The sequence below is a fragment of the Oncorhynchus mykiss genome, chromosome 26 (genome assembly GCF_013265735.2).
Source record: "Oncorhynchus mykiss isolate Arlee chromosome 26, USDA_OmykA_1.1, whole genome shotgun sequence".
NCBI lineage: Eukaryota > Metazoa > Chordata > Actinopteri > Salmoniformes > Salmonidae > Oncorhynchus > Oncorhynchus mykiss.
In genome coordinates, this window is record NC_048590.1 from 35724351 (window position 1) to 35737010 (window position 12660).

The following is a 12660-nucleotide window of genomic DNA, read 5'->3' on the forward strand; positions in this document are numbered from 1 at the left end:
CTTGTCCTGCGTATTGCCTGCTAACATGAATTTATTTTAACTAAGGAAATTGTATCACTTCTCTTGCGTTCTGTGCAACAGGGTATATGCAGCAGTTTGGGCCGCCTGGCTCGTTGCGAACTGTGTGAAGACCATTTCTTTCTAACAAAGACAGCCAAATTTGCCTAACGGGGGATGATTTAACAAAAGCGCAAAAGCACAATCGTTGCACTAATGTACCTAACCATAAACATCAATGCCTTAAAATCAATACACAGAAGTATATTTTTTAAAAACCTGCATATTTAGTTAAAAGAAATTCATGTTAGCAGGCAATATTAACTTGGCAAATTGTGTCACTTCTCTTGCGTTCATTGCACGCAGAGTCAGGGTATATGCAACAATTGGGCCGCCTGGCTTGTTGCGAACTAATTTGAATATTAGAACATCCAATAGTCAAATGTATATGAAATACAAATGGTACAGAGAGAAATAGTCCTATAATAACTACAACCTAAAACGTCTTACCTGGGAATATTGAAGACTCATGATAAAAGGAACCACCAGCTTTCATATGGAACTTAAACGTTAGCTTTCTTACATAGCACATATTGCACTTTTACTTTAGCCAACACTTTGTTTTTGCATTATTTAAACCAAATTGAACATATTTCATTATTTATTTGAGGATTTGAGGATTTATTTGAGGACTAAATAGATTTTATTGTTGTATTATATTAAGTTAAAATAAGTGTTCATTGTTCGTTCAGTATTGTTGTAATTGTCATTTTTTTGGTCCTCCAATAATCGGTATCGGCTTTGAAAAATCATAATCAGTCGACCTCTAACCTGTACTGACCTCGCCTTCTGGATGATAGCGGATTGTTGTCCTTTTTGGCCTTCCTGTGACATTGGGTGTTGTAGGTGTCCTGGAGGGCAGGTAGTTTGTCCCCGGTGATGCGTTGTGCAGACTGCACTACCCTCATGGTTGAGGGCTGTGCAGTCGCCGTACCAGGCGGTGATACAGCCCCACAGGATGCTCTCGATTGTGCATCTGTAAAAGTTTGAGTGTTTTTAGGTGACAAGCCAAATTTCTTCAGGTTGAAGAGGCATTGTTGCGCTGCCTTCACCACGCTGTCTGTGTGGGTGGACCATTTCAGTTTGTCCGTGATGTGTACGCCAAGGAACTTAAAACTTTCCACCTTCTCCACTACGGTGCCAATTAACCCGGAAGCCAGCCACACCAATGTGTTGGAGGAAACACCGTACACCTGGTGACCGTGTCAGCGTGCATGCGCCCGGCGCATGTAAATGCGCAAGGACATCCCTGGCAGCCAAACCCTCCCCTAACCCGGACGATGCTGGGCCAATTGTGCGCCACCCCATGGGTCTCCCGGTTGCAGCCGGCTGCAACAGAGCCTGGATTCGAACCAGGATTTCTAGTGCCACAGCTAGCACTGCGATGCAGTGCCTTAGACCACTGCGCCACTCGGGAGGCCCATAGAAATTTATTTTTTAACCAAAATCCGATGACTGGTGAATGTTTTTGTTGAGTTCACATTTAATTTACCTTAGTTGACTAGATGTTTAACTGACGTCTGTGTCAAGTTTGTAAGCTCTTAGGCCTTTTCTACGCATGCCTTTCCTACACACTACAGTGCCTTGCGAAAGTATTTGGCCCCCTTGAACTTTGTGACCTTTTGCCACATTTCAGGCTTCAAACATAAAGATATAAAACTGTATCTTTTTGTGAAGAATCAACAACAAGTGGGACACAATCATGAAGTGGAATGACATTTATTGGATATTTCAAACTTTTTTAACAAATCAAAAACTGAAAAATTGGGCGTGCAAAATTATTCAGCCCCTTTTACTTTCAGTGCAGCAAACTCTCTCCAGAAGTTCAGTGAGGATCTCTGAATGATCCAATGTTGACCTAAATGACTAATGATGATAAATACAATCCATCTGTGTGTAATCAAGTCTCCGTATAAATGCACCTGCACTGTGATAGTCTGAGGTCCGTTAAAAGCGCAGAGAGCATCATGAAGAACAAGGAACACACCAGGCAGGTCCGAGATACTGTTGTGAAGAAGTTTAAAGCCGGATTTGGATACAAAAAGATTTCCCAAGCTTTAAACATCCCAAGGAGCACTGTGCAAGCGATAATATTGAAATGGAAGGAGTATCAGACCACTGCAAATCTACCAAGACCTGGCCGTCCCTCTAAACTTTCAGCTCATACAAGGAGAACACTGATCAGAGATGCAGCCAAGAGGCCCATGATCACTCTGGATGAACTGCAGAGATCTACAGCTGAGGTGGGAGACTCTGTCCATAGGACAACAATCAGTTGTATATTGCACAAATCTGGCCTTTATGGAAGAGTGGCAAGAAGAAAGCCATTTCTTAAAGATATCCATAAAAAGTGTTGTTTAAAGTTTGCCACAAGCCACCTGGGAGACACACCAAACATGTGGAAGAAGGTGCTCTGGTCAGATGAAACCAACATTGAACTTTTTGGCAACAATGCAAAACGTTATGTTTGGTGTAAAAGCAACACAGCTCATCACCCAGAACACACCATCCCCACTGTCAAACATGGTGGTGGCAGCATCATGGTTTGGGCCTGCTTTTCTTCAGCAGGGACAGGGAAGATGGTTAAAATTGATGGGAAGATGGATGGAGCCAAATACAGGACCATTCTGGAAGAACCTGATGGAGTCTGCAAAAGACCTGAGACTGGGACGGAGATTTGTCTTCCAACAAGACAATGATCCAAAACATAAAGCAAAATCTACAATGGAATGGTTCAAAAATAAACATATCCAGGTGTTAGAATGGCCAAGTCAAAGTCCAGACCTGAATCCAATCGAGAATCTGTGGAAAGAACTGAAAACTGCTGTTCACAAATGCTCTCCATCCAACCTCACTGAGCTCGAGCTGTTTTGCAAGGAGGAATGGGAAAAAATGTCAGTCTCTCGATGTGCAAAACTGATAGAGACATACCCCAAGCGACTTACAGCTGTAATCGCAGCAAAAGGTGGTGCTACAAAGTATTAACTTAAGGGGGCTGAATAATTTTGCACGCCCAATTTTTCAGTTTTTGATTTGTTAAAAAAGTTTGAAATATCCAATAAATGTCGTTCCACTTCATGATTGTGTCCCACTTGTTGTTGATTCTTCACAAAAAAATGCAGTTTTATATCTTTATGTTTGAAGCCTGAAATGTGGCAAAAGGTCGCAAAGTTCAAGGGGGCCGAATACTTTCGCAAGGCACTGTAAGCAGTATTTGGTATTCAGACATGCCTTATTCATTCGCTTAATGTCAATATGATTTGTGTTTTGCATCATATATTGCAAAATGGATCATACCGGCTGTATTTTATGTATTTTATGTATATTAAACTTGAATTCTGGCATGCTAAACATTTTGGGACAATCTCAGCAATGGACTAATGAAACAAATACCAAAATATTGTTTTTGATTGGAGTTTTCCTTTAATTTCAAGGTCAGAATGCATATTCATAGAGAGAAGTGCATAAAAATATAATAATTTTACATTTACGCACGTGTGTTAAGAATTCACCCCTTTGTGAGTGGTTATATGGAGAAAGAGTGATGTGGCTGGCCATTGTGTAATTATTTGCCTTTGTTTTTTGGGATTAAGGCTGTGGTCATTTTAGCGCTGCTGATCCAAAGCCTTTTTTAACCTTGTTTCTTGACGAGCCAGACTGCTCTCCGCTCTGACGTCACACACACACACACACACACACACACACACACACACACACACACACACACAACACTGTAACTGGGGACTCTGGATTAGTGACAATAAGCCGTGTGTGAGAGTGAACTGGAGAGTCCTCTCTTCAGATCCGAATGTGATGTTGCTCTGACCTCTACTACTTACTCCACTTCCTAGTGACATCGATCTGGTGGTGTTTGGGAACTGGGAAAACCTGCCCCTTTGGACCCTGGAAGAGGCCCTGCGGAAGAAAAACGTGACTGACGAGAACTCCATCAAAGTGCTGGACAAGGCCACGGTATGTTTGTATTTATTATGGCAGCAGCTACTCTTTCTGGGGTCCAGCAAAATTAAGGCAGTTATAACATTTTTTAAACATTACAATACATTTGCAACAAATTTCACTACATATTTAGTGTGTGCCCTCAGGCTCCTACTCTACTACCACACATCTACAACACAAAAACCATCTGTACTTGTGTGTGTATAGTGCATATGTTATCGTGTGTGTGTATGCATGTGTCTCTGCCTTTTGTGTTGCTTCATAGTCCCCGCTGTTCCGTAAGGTGTATTTTTTTAATGTTTTTTTTATTTTACAGCTTGCATCAGTTACTTGATGTGGAATAGAGTTCCATGTAGTCATGGCTCTATGTAGTACTGTGCGCCTCCCATAGTCTGTTCTGGACTTGGGGACTGTGAAGAGACCTCTGGTGGCATGTCTTGTGGGGTATGCATGGGTGTCAGCTCTGTGCATTCAATATGTCAATACTTATCACAAATACAAGTAATGACGAAGTCAATCTCTCCTCCACATTATTAATGTAAGCTCTCTGTGTACATCCAAGGGCCAGCCATGCTGCCCTGTTCTGAGCCAATTTCAATCCCAAGTCCCTCTTTGTGTTACCTGACCACACGACTGAACAGTAGTCCAGGTGTGACCAAACTAGGGCCTGTAGGACCTGCCTAGTTGATAGTGCTGTTAAGAATGCAGAGAAGCGCTTTATTATGGACATACTACTCCCCATTTTAGCTACTGTTGTGTCAATATGTTTTGACCATGACAGTTTACAATCCAGGCTTACTCCAAGCAGTTTAGTTTCCTCAACCTTCTCAATTACCACATTATTCATTACAATATTTGGTTTAGGGTTTAATGAATGATTTGTCCCAAATTACAATGCTTTTAGTTTTTGAAATATTTAGGACTAACTTATTCATTGTCAACAAGCTCTTTAAGTGTTGCAGTCATTTCAGTCACTGTGGTAGCTGACGTGTATAGTGTTGAGTCATCTGCATGTTGTGCATGCATACTAACTGTGCAGTGTGTCATTGCCCTGGGTGACAGTGTATGTGTAAATCCATCCTCATCATTATTTTCCATTGTTCCAGGTACCCATCATCAAGTTGACAGACTTCCGCACAGAGGTGAAGGTGGACATCAGCTTCAATGTGAAGAACGGCGTCAAAGCTGCCCTTCTCATCAAAGACTACAAAAAAGTGAGTGATGCAGGCATCTCTTATTCAGGATACATTACCTAATGCAGTCCTGTAAAAGAGCTAGCTGATGAAACAGGCTTGACAGTTAGCAAGCATAGATTGTTGTACAACACTCCTTCCGTGGCCTCCAACTGCTCTTAAATGCTAGTAAAACTAAATGCATGCTCTTCAACCGATCACTGGCCGCACCCGCCTGACTTAGAATATGTGGACAAATTTAAATACCTAGGTGTCTGGCTAGGCTGTAAACTCTCCTTCCAGACTCACATTAAGCATCTAGAATCGGCTTCTTATTTCGCAACAAAGCATCCTTCTCTCATGCTGCCAAACATACCCTCTTAAAACTGACTATCCTGCCGATCATTGACTTCGGTGATTTCATTTACAAAATAGCCTCCAACACTCTACTCAGCAAATTGGATGCAGTGCCATCTGTTTAGTCACCAAAGCCCCATATACTACCCACCATTGTGACCTGTATGCTCTCGTTGGCTGATCCTAGCTACATATTTGTTGCCAAACCCACTGGCTCCAGGTCATCTATAAGTCTTTGCTAGGTAAAGCCCGGCCTTATCTCAGCTCACTGGTCACCATAGCATTACCCACCCGTAGCACGCGCTCCAGCAGGTATATTTCACGGGTCATCCCCAAAGCCGACGCCTATTTGGCTGCCTTTCCTTCCAGTTCTCTGCTGCCAATGACTGGAACGAATTTCAAAAATCACTGAAGTTGGAGACTTATATCTGCCTCTCTAACTTTAAGTGTCAGCTGTCAGAGCTGCTTACCGATCGCTGCAGCTCTACACAGCCCATCCTGAAATAGCCCATCCAACCAACTACCTACCTCATCCCCATATTTTTTTTTAGTTTTTCTGCTCTTTTGCACACCAGTATTTCTACTTGCACATCCTCATCTACACATATCGAGCAAATTGCTAAATTGTAATTACTTTGCCACTATTGGCCTATTTCTGTTCCTTACTTCATTTGCACACACTGTATGCAGATTTTTATATTGTGTTATTGACTGTACATTTGTTTATCCCATGTGTAACTCTGTGTTTTTGTCGCTCTGCTTTGCTTTATCTGTGCCAGGTCGCAGTTGTAAATGAGAACTTGTTCTCAACTGGCCAACCTGGTAAAATAAAAGTTGTATATTTATCAGGTTTTTTGGGTTCTGATGGAGGTGATGGTAGCTAATACACTTAACTACGTCTCCTCTGTCCCTCAATCCAGCCATACCCAATGTCCTAGTCTGAGACATTCCCCTCTCGAGGGCACTATAACCATAACCACGGGTTTCTTTTATCCATAAGAAATACCCAGTGCTTCCGAAGTTGGTTCTGGTGCTGAAGCAGTTCCTGCTCCAGAGGGATCTGAATGAGGTTTTCACTGGAGGGATCGGCTCCTATAGCCTTTTCCTTATGGCTGTCAGCTTCCTGCAGGTGAGAGACTTCTGCTATTCTCTCAAGTAGCCCACACACACAGTGCAGGATAGATCGCATCTAACATTAGAATAATTTACTGTCTATAACAGACTTTTGACACATTTTAAGTCTTTCTCATTTAGTGAACTAAGATGATTTGGCTTGTTCCTCTATGCAATTGACCTCTTATCCTCTGCCCTTGTATTTCAGCTTCACTACAGAGAAGATGCCTGCAGCCCCAATGCCAACGTGGGCGTTCTCCTTATAGAGTTCTTTGAGCTCTATGGACGCCACTTCAACTACCTGAAGACGGGCATCCGGATCAAAGATGGTGGTAGCTATGTGGCCAAAGACGAGTTTCAGAGGAACACTGACCTCTACAGGCCCTCCATGCTCTTCATTGAGGACCCCCTAGCACCAGGTAACAATGCCTTCCATTCAGCATGGGTGCACTTGCACAGGTGATACCTCATTTTAGCACTGTGACATCAGTCAACTACTGATAACACTGAACCTAAGAATCTATCACACACTTTAACGGCCATGAATAAGACAGCTAGAGGTCCCAGGTGCCCATAGCAAAGGGTGAAATATTAGACAGTGTCTAAACCCGTCTCTTCCCAAATAGAGATGATCTAAGCATGCCTCTTGCCTCCTGTAGATAACGACGTTGGCCGCAGCTCATACGGTGTGTTGCAGGTGAAACAGGCCTTTGACTATGCCTACGTAGTGCTCAACCATGCCGTATCGCCAATTGCCAAATACTACCCCAACAACGAGTCTGAGAGGTAAGGAGCTAGGGCTCGCTTTAACCAACGACAGCTCTCACATTCTTTGGCTGCTATCTTAAGTTATTTACTAAATACTCTATTGATATTTGCAATATGTCCTATTTTCTTTCCTCCAGTATACTTGGCAGAATAATTCGGGTGACCCAGGAAGTGGCTGAATACAGGGACTGGATCACCAAGCTCTGGGGACCACAGTCTCAGAATGAACCTACCCTGAATGGTATGTTTTCACAGTACTACTGTGAGTCTAGACATGGTCTCAGATCTAACGAGGTGATAGTCAGTGTGTTTGAGGGGATCAGTTTCAATAAGGCAAGGTTCAAAATTGGTCATCTTTATTATGTTTTAAGTAGTTTGGGATCCAAGGTGATTTGTAGATCAGTGAAGTGCGACTGCTATTTAGTCGATCTAAAAACACATTGTCTTACCACTGTTTGTCCATGTGCTGTTGTAGGAAATGATGTCACACTGTTAGTGAAGCCTCAGCAGCTGGACGAGTGCAACAACAACCTGACGGAGGTGGTGACTGCATCTCGCAGCAAGACCTCTTCCAACTCCTCCTCATTAGTGTCATCCTCATCCTCCACGGTATCCAGTTCCAGCGACGTTGTGAGTTTTGTTACACTCAAACACACCATGTGTGCACACTAAAACTGCTATCTGAGGAAATCAACTCTTAACACTACATTTATTGCAATGCACCCATTGGTTGCTGACCTGATTTACTGAGTTGTCCCCAGGATTCTGACGGGACGCCCTGTAAGACAGTGAAGCAGCTGCCTGGACGGGGCTCCAGCGCCCACAGAGAATCCTCAGGTGGCGTGACCAATCACAGAACACAGAGCCACACCACCAGCACTCCTACTGACAACAAGGGGGGCAAGGTAGGGTCAGCTTGACGAAGCCAAAGTCAACCACTGAAAAACTCTGTTACTGTACCTACAAATGCCTTGAACTTTTATGACCTGAGCGTTACAACACACTGTCGGTACATAGATAACCTTTTAGATTTTACATTTCAATGGCACACATAGGCCTACCAGTGATCTGTTTACTGATCTAACTAGTTGTGTGTCTGTCTTGTTTCCTAGGCCAGGTTGTTCCGCTCGTCCAGTAAAAACACCCACCACGTCCAGCAGAACTCGTCCTCATCCAACATCAAGAGCCACCCGAGCAGCAAGCCACACTACCAGGGCAACAGCAAGAAGAGGAAACCTCAGCAGCACTCAGAGGCCCAGGACCTCTGCAGATAGGGCTGTCTTGGTCTGCTCTGCAACAGACTGACAGCCTGACTGTCCCACTTCTGCTGCCAGACCAGTACTGACTGAGTAGTATTAAGGATCTTCCTTCTCTCAAGCGACATGCATCTTTTTATAGCTGAAAAATAACCCAAAAAAAAAGAGATGGGAAATGCTGGGGCTTAGTTCTAGAAAGAAATGCATATTTTCTTCCTTGACATATACACGTTCTACAGTGGAGCTACACACCACATCCAGTACCTACAAATCTTGCCTTTTACCATAGCGCCATCTGGTGTTTGAGGAATAAGTGTCTGGAAAGTCATGTGGATTTTTATGCGCAATACCTGGAACTTGGCTGGCGAACATACTTCAGCAAGAAAAGGTTTTTTTTAAATAATAAAATGCATAAATAACAAATGTACAAAATGTTATATTGAAGAAGAAAAAAAATGTACACAGATTGACAGACTAAACCTCAAAATGCAATCTGTAAGTGGATACTATGACTTAATGTTTTTGTTGATGGAAGGATATTTTTTGGTTGTGTAAGCAGATTATACAAAGATTTGTACAAAAAGAAACATGCGGAAAAATCTTTTTGGGTAAAAATGATCACAAATGTACTTTTTACAGGATAATACTGATTCAAGACAAATGTAGATGTGCACATTTGCCTGCTAATCTGAGTAGTGGCAGGTTTGGGTTTCATTGCCAACATAAATCATCAGCATTCTATTTCTACTTGGCTGCGCTCTCTGAATGTGTTTGACAGGCTTCTTTCCAAATTATACCCCCTTCCCTATATAGTACACTACTTTCACTAAATAGGGAATAGGGTGCCATTTGGGATGCACAGACAGTGTTAACAGTTGGTCTTAGTCAGGTAACGCGCACACAGCCCTATGGATTACTGGTTGGCTGGGGACAAATCACTCATTCATACACACAGCCCTATAGATTACTGGTTGGCTGGGGACAAATCACTCATTCATACACACAGCCCTATAGATTACTGGTTGGCTGGGGACAAATCACTCATTCATACACACAGCCCTATACAACAGCAATGTTTTTAGTTTTCCCAGACTCATAGAATTACAGTTAGAGGACATAATGATTTTAGAAAAAGTCTACAATATATGTCAAAGATCCATAGGTGTGGGAGGTAATCTTTTCCCTTCGGTAATTTACCCATTATGAAAATGTATTCATGTATTTATTGTGTTATGAATATATAGTTACTATACACGTTATACGTATTAACACTAGAGTCCATACTCTTGTGTCACATATTTGGATGGGACTAGTGGAAGTATAATTGGTCAGGTACAGTACTAATGTTGCTGTTTTCCCTTTCAGTGATGAGTGACCAAGTTAGTTTGGAAACCATTTTATGAGTCATGGGCCATTTTGTTTTAATATGTGGCTGGTCTACTTCAAAAGGGAGCTGAGGTTTTGGTTGGTTTTATGTTTTTGTTCAGAATATGTCAACAACCCCTTGCTGAAATGTCCGCTATGGCAACCTCTGATTGCAGTTCCACAACTGACCTGTAGATAGTGGCATTACTCAACTCCTTTTTCACAACTGGCACCTGCATACTGCATTTATACATTTTCAGCATCTTACAGTCAAGTATTCAGACCCCTTGACTTTATCCACATCGTTACATTACAGCCTTATTCTAAAATGTATTAAATTGATTCCCCCCCCCCCCCCAGTCTACACACAATACCCCATAATGACAAAGCAAAAACTGAAATAACATTTCCATAAGTATTCAGACCCTTTATTCAGTACTTCAGGCAGCGATTAAACGCCTTGAATCTTGGGTATGAAGCTACAAATGTAGCACACCTGTATTTGGGTAGTTTCTCCCATTCTTCTTTGCAGCTCCTCAAGGGGGGGTTCTCTGAAATGCACTATCAACTGTGGGACGTCCTATAGACAGCCTTTCTAATCATGTCCAATCAATTGAATTTACCACAGGTGGACTCCAGTCAAGTTGTAGAAACATGGATGATCAATGGAAACAGGATGCACCTGAGCTCAATTTCGGGTCTCAAAGCAAAGGGTCTGAATCATTCCTAAACCTTTTTTTGCTTTGTCATTGTGGTATTGTGTGTAGGTTATTTTAAAATCCATTTTAGAATAAGGCTGTGACAAAATGTGGAAAAAGTCATTTTCGAATGCACTGTGTGTGCACGAGCGAATCACTGTTTCCCAACCTTGGTCCTCGAGGATCCCCAACAGTACACACTTTTGTTGTAGCCCTTGACAAACAACTCATTGAGGGCTTGATGGGAAAGGGGGATACCTAGTCAGTTGTACAACAATGCATTCAACTGAAATGTGTCTTCTGCATTTAACCCAACCCCTCAGGGGTGCGGGGGGGGGGGGCTTCCATAATTGGCATCCACATCTTCTGCATCCAAGAAACAGTGGGTTAACTGCCTTGCTCAGGGGCAGAACGACCAATTATTTATTTTTTTTACCTTGTTAGCTCGTGGATTTGATCCAGCAACCTTTCAGTTACTGGCCCAACACTAACCACTAGGCTACCTGCCTGACGATTAGTTGAATCAGGTGTGCTTGTCCAGGGTTACAATACTGTTAGGGGTACTAAAGGACCAGGGTTGGGAAACAGATGAGTCACTGGCTGTAATTACAATTATACACATAGGAAAGTCTTAATTTGAGCAAATATGTTAGACAACATATTTGGTAATTTTTTAGATGGTTAAAAAAATATTGTCCTGGGAAAGTACAGTTTGGACCTAAATGCAGTATATATTGGCTAATCTGTGAATTTGATTTGACACTTACGGAACACAAGTCAGGGAACACCGAATGAGTCATCTGTGCCATCACAATCTGTGATCAAATCTTCTCACTGCAAATACTTCAACAAAACTGTATCGACTCATCCCAATTGTAGTTCATACAGCTATTCAAATCCATGCAATAAAATCCACAGTACAATAATTGAAACTCCTGGTGAATGTTTTAAGGTATATTGCTGCTCCCTGGTGTCATTCCTGCACCCCTAACAGGGAGGAAGGGTAACGGAATAGATGTAAAGACAAAATCATGCAAGCAACACCAATCTGGGGAGACATGTGGGCTGTGTTTACACAGGCGGCACAATTCTGATAGTTTGTTCACTAATCTGATCATAATTGAAAAAAATATTGATGTGAAAAGATGATTTGTCAGAAGGCAAATTAGTGTCTGTGTGGAGGGGGGGGGGGGGGGGGGGGGGGTAGTAACTGGGCTTGCCTGTATAAACACAGGACGTGTCTACCCTGATAGGTGTTGCTTTCTTCATCTAGTGGTTTAAGTAGATGTATTTTATTGGGAAAGTGTTCACACAGCACAGAAGACAAAGTGCAATGCTGCTATTTAGACTGGCAGTAGATGTCCCTCACTACCATGATGAGCTGTATTTCGGATTTGATTGATATTCCCCCAGTTGTTACATAATTGTGCAACTCATAAACGCCTAACAATCAGTTAATACATGAGTGGAATGGCTTTGGCAAAACCGATAACTATCTTCTGATCACTCTTAAATGTGGGTGTGAGTACACCGTAGCTACTTGATGAACATCTTTTCCGCATTCAAAAGCAAGTCCTCAAGAGCGCACGCAGAATACACACGGGGACCCAGAGAACATTTCGCTCGCGGTGGAACTAAACTTGCAGAGTGGACAAGAGGAGAATTCGTCCACCACGAACTCGTCTCTAGAATACGTTCATTCTATATTTGGAGACAACCGGTATACGTTTGCCTACAACAGGTAAAACGCATTCTTAATTTGGGTTTGCGCTAGTGTTAATACGATGTAAACTACTGAGAGGAATTGTATCTTTGTGGTGCGCTACCCCAGTGTAAAAAGTTGCACATTTCAAAGTATGTTGTCTATCCGTGTTACAATGTTGGTTTTAATGTAGTCTACGAATCCCACTACATATC

The 12660-nt window shown here is 42.3% G+C and overlaps 2 protein-coding genes across 5 annotated transcripts in view; both read left to right on the forward strand.

Moving 5' to 3' along the window:
- LOC110506730 (terminal nucleotidyltransferase 4B) overlaps positions 1-9427 on the forward strand; it is a 32988-nt gene extending 23561 nt beyond the window's left edge. The window contains exons 4-12 of the mRNA XM_021586556.2: positions 3909-4029; positions 5121-5228; positions 6544-6672; positions 6865-7075; positions 7316-7442; positions 7562-7665; positions 7900-8054; positions 8186-8329; positions 8537-9427. Of these exons, the coding sequence (XP_021442231.2) occupies positions 3909-4029; positions 5121-5228; positions 6544-6672; positions 6865-7075; positions 7316-7442; positions 7562-7665; positions 7900-8054; positions 8186-8329; positions 8537-8698 (1261 nt within the window). The 3' untranslated portion in view covers positions 8699-9427. The remainder of the gene's footprint in view (positions 1-3908; positions 4030-5120; positions 5229-6543; positions 6673-6864; positions 7076-7315; positions 7443-7561; positions 7666-7899; positions 8055-8185; positions 8330-8536) is intronic.
- A 2697-nt stretch (positions 9428-12124) lies between these two features.
- LOC110506731 (adenylate cyclase type 2) overlaps positions 12125-12660 on the forward strand; it is a 76444-nt gene continuing 75908 nt past the window's right edge. For 2 of the 4 annotated variants that reach the window (XM_021586557.2, XM_021586558.2), the window contains exon 1: positions 12125-12484. The gene's annotated coding sequence lies outside the window, so the exon portion shown is untranslated. The remainder of the gene's footprint in view (positions 12485-12660) is intronic. The other 2 variants (XM_036964521.1, XM_036964520.1) reach the window with 2 other exon arrangements.